Source organism: Xenopus laevis, chromosome 8L, assembly GCF_017654675.1.
Source record: "Xenopus laevis strain J_2021 chromosome 8L, Xenopus_laevis_v10.1, whole genome shotgun sequence".
Taxonomy (NCBI): Eukaryota; Metazoa; Chordata; class Amphibia; order Anura; family Pipidae; genus Xenopus; species Xenopus laevis.
Window position 1 is genome coordinate 2579451 of NC_054385.1, and position 8239 is coordinate 2587689.

Sequence of the window (8239 nt, forward strand, 5' to 3'; positions counted from 1 at the left end):
TTACAGACAGAAACAGGGGAACAACACCATCGCACAGCTGAAAATGTAATAAAATGGCTAAACATGCAATAAAATGGCTAAAAATGCACAAAAATCACCAGAATTGCAGTATAATCACCAAAATAACATACAAAAGGTATTGCGCAGTGCAATTAGCGAATACGCTATTCGCAATGGCAATAAAACTGTTTTTTCAGGCAAAAAAAAACAGACGATGCGATAAAAACAAAAAAACAAAGACACAACATAGTGTAAGTGTGTATGTGTGTGTACAACTGACCAATTGCATGTTGTGTGCGTGTGCAAGCGTGTGGGGGTGCTGTGAATGTGTGTGACCCCCCTGATCCCCCAAAAATGTATGTGATTGTGTGTAAGTGTGAATGTAAGTGTGTAATGGGAAAATAAGTGTGTGTTTGTGTGTGTGGATGGGCACTAACCTGGGAGTAGTAGGGTACAGATCGTCCAGGAGAGCTGCAGGCAGAGCTGGCACCGTCCTCTTCTGATGATCCGGTAAAAGGGGCGGAGCTTAGCGGCCAGGAAGTGTAGGCAGCAGCATAGCACGTCCATTCCACGTGCTGCTGCTGCCTTTGGGGCCCCTGGGCTATAGAGCCTCAGGGGCCACTCATTCCCTGCCTAGGCTTGTTGCCTGGGGGCTGGGGAATGAGTCTGAACAGAGCGAGCAGCTTTACAAGCCGCTCCTCTGTTCACAGAGTGCAGGCAGCAGCAGAGCACGTAGATTTCACGTGCCTGCTGCTGCCTAGGGGCCCCTGGGCGATCGCGACCCAGGGGCCCCTTGTTCTTCACCTAGGCTCGTTGCCTAGGGGCTGGGGAACCGGTGGATAGCACTTAGAACGGAGCGAGTGACTTTACAAGTCGCTCCTCCGTTCTGAAAGTGCAGGCAGCAGCAGGGCACATATATTGCACGTGCCTGCTGCTGCCTTGGGGCCCCTGGGCGATCGCGCCTCAGGGGCCACTCGTTCCCAGCCCCTGCTCGTTGCCTGGGGACTGGGGAACGAAAAGGAACGGAGCAAGCGGCTTGAAAAGCCGCTCCTCCGTTCCCTAACCCTGAAATGCTGCAGAACGTAGAATCTACGTTCTGTGGCATTTCAAGTGTCATTCCCACAGAACGTAGATTCTACGTGGGGTGGCACTTAAAGGGTTAAAGAACAACAATGTAATCAATAAAATGAACACAGCTTCATCTTTGGAGATTCAGGAATTTAGGCCTCTCTTTAACTTTTGGGATACCGAATATGTCAACTATTCATAATCACACAAACCAGAATTATATCTGCTTTTCTCTTTCCCAAATCTCTCTATAATAAACCCGTTCTTTGCCAGAGCCTTTCGTACAAACTGTTCATCATAAGCCAGGGTAGAAAACTTGTGTTGGCCTAACATGTAGTACGTTTCATTAAGGGCTCCAAGCATTATCAGGTGACCTCCTATCTTCACAAGGGAGGAGATTTGTTTTAGAAGTTTTAGATACATCTCATGATCTTTACTAACAAGATCCAAATATGCAAAACTGAGCACATAGTCTGCTTGGGGCAACACAACATCATCAAGTGGGTTCTCTTTGGTAATGTTCCATCGTACCACCTGTTTGTTGGCTGTTGTGGTTTTTTCTTCATGATCCTCACATGTTGTGCTAGAAAACAAGACTTAAGATAATTAATCATGTTTTCCATTCAATTTAAGTCAGGGAAACATTAGTTGAACTGGAAAGATTAGGAGATGTCCACCACAAGCAGTATAGGCACTCTGTACATTAATGCAAACATATTAAACAAAAATATATTATGTAGATTTCATTTTTAATAGTCACTTAACCATTAAATAATTCACAAAATAGTGACATTTCACAGTAAAATGTTTCCCTATTCCAAGTCAATAGGTGTTTTTCCTTGTGTTTATTCTCAGTTTAAATGCATTGGAGTCTATCAGCTTTTTCACATGTTTATTCTAGTGCCAAATTAATTGGAGTCTGTGGGTGTTTTTTTCACTTTTTTTCCCTTCACAAAATAATGTTTTGTCTGACAAAATAAAACACATAGCAAACAGGTTCATGAAAACTTAAGCCACATGATATTCGCTGCAAACCTGTATCATGTGAAAATTGCTTATCTCTAGTAGAGCTATCTAAGCAATTTTTTTAAATACAAATTCTCGTTTGGAAAATATATTGAATGATTTACAATGGGGAGGCCCATTTATCGACATTAGAATAGTGGTAGTTTTAGGGTTTTTCCAAAACTTCTCTAAAATCCTTAAGGCCTTGTAAATTATTAAAAGATCCAAAAAAAAAAAAAAATACAGGACAATGAGCTAAAAAAAATACAAAAACCTTGAAAATTCTAAAGTTTTTGTCGACATTTACTAGGGAACAAAATTCAAAAACTCTCTAAAAGTCTGAATGGATAAAATATGATCCAATAGAATGAGCACAGGCCCCTTTGTAGTAGAGGTTTTCATGGTTTTTACACATTTTCTCGATTTGTTTATTTTCTTTTGAGCTATTTCTTTTACTCACCATTCCCCTTTAAGACCACAGACACAGGTTGTAAGGTGAGAGTGGTCTATGGCTTCTTGTTCCTTGTTTAACCATTTCTGTGCCTCTTGTTCACATGATTCACAGGAGTGTAACATGATGATGTTGTCAAAGTAATCAGCAGCCACCAACATATGCATAAACGATGAAGTAGCAATCAGAGTTTCAATCAGAGTTTCCCCTTTCACTAAACCTGCATCAGATAAATAAAAAAGCAATAGCACAACTATAAGATTATATTTGCAGATTGTACACAGCTAAAGCCAGCAAAAAAAGTCAAGCGACAAGAACTCACAAAATTCAAATAATAATATTTAAATTTGGGACTTTTGAGACTATTGTATCCAGGAGAGTATGTGTCTGTGTCATACCTGAAGACAATATATCCCGAAGAACTTTAATAGGATATTCTATCAACTGGTTCTTGGAAGCATCCATATCGGTCCCCAAGTATGTTTCAAATAAAATGCAAGGATCATACTCTTTATCATGGTTATGCTTATATTGAGTAGAAGCCACTGAAAGCAGGAAGTCATTTTTGTTCAAAACTGAAGTTTGAAATTCAGCAAAATTCAACGATTCAGTAACAATGTCAAGACGGTGGTGTTCCTACAGAAAAGAGGGAATATTTTCATTAATTTATCTATAGAGATCAATTGTGTCATTATCATTAAATTCAACATAGAGAATATTAATGAACTAATTTATAAGTCAAATTTTAAATTCAATTGTTTTGAATTAGAACTTTATAAGAAAACATCCCAGAAATTTAGAGAAATTTTAATATTCCAGTCATAGTCTGTAGTAGTTTGGATTTAAAAGAAATCAAAATTAAAACCAAATTCATTCTTGGTTTATATTAAGCCAACAAAAGGGCATAGGTATTGTTTTTAAGTGTCCAGATTGGTATAACCTATTGAATTTAAATGCATCAGTTGTTTTTCTTTTTCTTTGTGTGCCATTGTTTTCCCTGTGATCCGAGTTTTATGAAAAATGTAAAATCTTGCCACCAAATACCTGGCAAGAATTTCCTGTTTTTTAAGTAAACTACAAACAAAAATTACAAATCAAAGCCGACATCTACATTTTAAAATTAATATTTGGGTGCATATCCTTGATTTTCGAGAATTATCATACTCTGACCCATTAAGAACTCAAATTTGACAATTTGTCACCTAAAACCTGCCGATTTGCTGTTTGAATCAATGGGAGACAACCTGGGATCGATTTGGAGTTGTTTGAAGCCTTCCTGACATTTCAGGAAGAAAAAACTCAAATTGAGTTTTTAAAACTCGAATCGAATTAGAATTCAATTTGAGTTTTCGGGTCGATCCTATTCACCCGAGTTTAACAAATTCGATTTTTTAAATAAATTTTGATTGGTCAAATTTGGAGTTCATGGGAATTTTAAAAACTCACATGAATTCGAATTCAACCTTTGATAAATATGCCTCTAGGTCTAAGTACAGAGTTTAACAGAAGTTAATCAATTAAATAACTTGTATCAATTTATTCTCACCCTTTATTCGTTTTTAAATTGCTCTTATTTTGGGTGTGTTGTGTCTAGTAATCTCAGATTATAATACTTCAATAATATTAATTATAATTAAGACATTAATTCCTATTTTAATACTGGGATAATCTTGTAACTTGCATGCAAACAACATTAATTTAATATATTTGAATAATCTGTTAGACAAATTCCAGAACTGTAGGTCCTATGAAGCCAAAAAAATAATGCATATGTGCCTCACAAAGGATGTGAACTGTATATAATTAGAAAGTTTCCTTTTCAGTAACTTATTGTTTCTTTTGGGTGCAGGCAACGCTTTACTGAAGCTGTGATTCCTAGGTTTGGTTCCCTAGATACTATTAGCGGGACGGCTATTTTGTTTTGACTAAAAACAGCAAACATTGGTCTTCATGCAAAAGAGTGTAAATTTACTTTAGAACATTTCACTTGACATTTATTTTGCTTTTATTCAAGAGTTCTGTATTGCTTTGTTATATTAAAAAAAATATATATATATTGTTAAATGTATTTCTTTAAGTCAGTGGCAACATGCTGAATGGAAAAGGATGGAAAATGTAATTTTGTTCTAGATTTCTCCATACAAAAATGTAATATTTTAACTTTTTTATTGAACATAACTGCCCTTATTCACATAAAACAAACTAATACAAGCATACAATATATATTTGTTCATACTGTTTTTTCTCAATATATTTCTGCTTATGTAAATATAAATATGAGGGTAATTGTAAATACCTACAGGATATGTAGACTGTTTGTCAAGATTATTCTAATGACTTGGTACAGCACAAAATATTTCTGTTCATCCAGCATCTACATAAAAATGTGGAGTTCCCACCATATATCTTGGATAGTCCATATAAACTCAGTTAAAATGACACTTTTACCAAAGCTGTTGTATTTATTTAGAACGCTACCTGTCCCAATCCTTGCTGGTCATTTAGAAAAATTTGAATCAACAATTTTAAGATTCGTCTGGGCAGGAAAAACACCATGGGGCAAATTCACTATGCCGCGAAGCGCCGAACGCTAGCGTTAATTCGCTAGCGTTTGGCATTTTCGCTACTGCGCAAATTCACTAACGAACGCTGGCATAGTTTCGCTAGTGTTACTTCGCAACCTTACGCCAGGCGAATTTTCGCTAGCGACGAAACTACGCAAATTCACTAACTTGCGCAGTGTACTGAACGCTACCTTTTACGCTAGACTTCCTTCGCCACCACAGACCTGGCGAAGCGCAATAGAGTAGATAGGGATTGTTTAAAAAAAAAAATCAATTTTTTTTCTAAGTCCCAAAAAACGCTGGCGTGTTTTCTACATGATGGCTGATAGGCTGAAAAAGATCGAACATTTTTTGGGGCTCCCCTTCCTCCCCCCTACATTTCCTGACTCATGGCAACTTACCTAGACAGTGGGCACATGTGTATTGCAAAATAAAATTTTTATTTGCTGATTTGAAGGTTTTCTAGGCATTTGTAGTGCAGATACGTGTTCCTCCATTGAAATTTGAATTTCGCGCCGTATGCAAATTAGCCTTCCCTAGCGTAACTTCGCTTTATATAGCGAATCAACGCTAGCGCAACTTCGCAACCTTACGCTACCCCTGAGCGCAACTTCGGATTTTAGTGAATTTGCGGAGCGCTGGCGAAACTACGCCTGGTGAAGTGCGGCGAAGTGCGGTGAAGCTCGGCGAAGTTGCGCCTGGCGCAACTTCGCATCTTAGTGAATTTGCCCCCATGAGTGAATAAACTCACTCTATGTCAGCCTAAAAATAAGGGTGGGCTGTGTCTCCCAAAACTCTCATTCTATTATAAAGCCGTCCAACTGGCACAGGTTTTAACCTTGCACACCTTAGAAGATAGACCTCATTGGGTTTCTTTGGAAGCTACCTTCATATTCTCCTACTGCACTAATCTGGTGCCCTTTAGGGAAAAGACCCAAAAAGGTCAGCAGGTGCCTTCAACATACCTTGAAACTTTGGGATATCTTTAACAAGAAACTAAATATGGGTTCCCCCCACAGTCCAGCAGCACCTATACTATGGAATCCACAGAGTATTCCAGGTCTACAAGCTTAACAATTTAAGTGGTGGTCTGAACAAAATATTTGGGCAGTGGGCCAGCTATGCTCATCCTCGGGACCGTTCCCCCTACAACAGCTTATAGATAAGTACTCCATCCCACAAGGCGAAAGATTTAGGCTACAACAAATACTTCAATTTGCACATTCACAATGGCTACACGAAAAGAGCAAAGATAACCCAGAAACATTTTTTGAAAGCTGGTGCATCTACTCTCCTAGATTACGTAAATCAGTATTGTGCCTATACAATAAGTTCTTTGATCTTCCGCTGCCCCAGAAGTTACCTTACATTCTAGCTCGGCATAAAGATCTCTCTAAGGAACTAGTTCCCGAGGATTGGGATCGAGCGTGGAATACTGCTAAAAGGTCATCGAATAACGTTTCTTACAGGAGACAAACTTAAAAGTACTCTTTCGATGGCACTTAGTACCAGCACGCATCGCTAAATTTACTCCCTTAGCCAACCCTAGCTGCTTCAGGGGCTGCGGTGAAATAGGCACAATGTTCCATATGTGGTGGAGATGCCCCAATGCTCGGAGATTTTGGATTAGAATTTTTAACATTGTCTACTCTGTTTTGGGAGTTTCTCTGCTCAGGGACCCGGTAATAGCCTTTTAGGAAGTAAAAAACGGAAGAACTCAACAATGCTCAGTTCCCAATACTATTATTATAATTCTTATGTCCCAAAAAAAAATGACTAGCATTTTACTCAACATCCACCAGAAATTTTTAACAACTTGGAGTCCCTGGATTGAGTACAGATATGGGCCTGTCGTGCCCAACATCCTTTTATCGCTATAGTTGCTACTAGCTTCCAATTTAGAGAAATTGTAGAAGTAGTATTTTGACTTCTATATTTCATTTTATTGTTCAGAACTATAGTATATGAAATATTAAACCAACGTTCATTGGATTAGGTAGATTATTAATAATCCTAGAGAGATCCTGTAAGGAAAATGACTGATTCACAAAGTATAAAATAGAGAGAATAGAGCAACACCTTAAAGATGGTGTTTAGAGCTTTTAGCAATTCAAGGAATGTGACACTGTTTAATGTTTGATTTTCACCATATATATAGGGTGCTAACTAATAAGATGTACTCAGTAATGATGTATATTAATCATGTATAGTACGCTAGCTGCTAAAATGTATATACGTCTTATATTCTGTGTGGGGGAAACATATTGTAACGTTGATGGGTACACAGAAATACACAGGGAATCCATGTGGAATCCGGTGTTCACCGATGCCCTCTTGAGGCCTGGGCTTTCTGCTGCGGAAACCAACAAGTATGTAACTAGAGATAAGTCCATAAATGAGGTACTGGCAAGGATTTAGAGATGTGGTCAAGATTCATGCAAAAGGTTCAAGGCAGGCGGCAGTAATTATAGTCAAAAAGTCAGGCAGGAGTCAAAAACCAGGAACTCAAAAGGCAGAATAAACGCTTGGGCAGGATCAAAATGGAGGACTGGGCTTTTAAAGCTGTTTTGGCAGCAAGAATTTAAATTTGGCGCCTTTTGTGACGCCATAATGCTCAGCATTGAGCGACAGCATCACTTTGGCCCTGAACCCGGAAGTGTGCGCCCACACAAGCAGTCTTAGAGAAAAGAGCCTGGAGGTAAGAGACCTCGGCAATCTCCCGGCGCGTCTTACACATATATAAAGCTTCATTTGGGGGGAGGCTCTATGACTTCTGCCTGGACTTCAGAGTGACTGGTTATGTTGGAATTCCTGCTGAGCCATTTTATGGAGGGGTCCCTCAGCGACTGTGCTAAGTATTAATAAATCTCTTATGTTTTACTTGTGTGTGTCAGTTTAATCACTCTACAGACGGAACAAGAGCCCTTCTCAGTAGAGATCCTAAATTAGGCAAAGTATCTACCCATACTCCTCTTTTCTGTTACAAAATGCATGGACATATTTTTGACAATATAAGGAAAGCTTAAACTGTATGTTTTTCCATTCTCGGATTTCTGAAACATTTTTTTTAATTCCCACAATGAAACAAATGTGTGGGGGACCCATAGTTTAAATATTTAAAAAAACACAAAAATTTCAGACGTTTCGAAAA

General features: G+C 38.5%; 1 protein-coding gene across 1 annotated transcript; it reads right to left on the reverse strand.

Moving 5' to 3' along the window:
- Nucleotides 1–1147: 1147 nt before the first annotated feature.
- On the reverse strand, nt 1148–3144 carry LOC108699504 (nicotinamide N-methyltransferase). The gene is made up of 2 exons (XM_041572298.1): nt 2534–3144; nt 1148–1651 (listed from the first exon to the last, which is right to left on the reverse strand). The coding sequence occupies exons 1-2, from the start codon at nt 2689–2691 to the stop codon at nt 1261–1263; spliced, it is 549 nt and encodes a 182-aa protein (XP_041428232.1). The 5' UTR covers nt 2692–3144; the 3' UTR covers nt 1148–1260.
- Between the last annotated feature and the right edge of the window lie 5095 nt (nt 3145–8239).

What these genes read in the sequence shown, in the direction of transcription:
- LOC108699504 (XM_041572298.1), bottom strand. Translation starts at nt 2,691, where the DNA reads ATGCATATGTTGGTGGCTGCTGATTACTTTGACAACATCATCATGTTA. An exon ending in TGTGGTCTTAAAGGGGAATG is followed by an intron (nt 1,652 to 2,533) that starts GTGAGTAAAAGA and finishes CTTGTTTTCTAG; the next exon opens with CACAACATGTGAGGATCATG.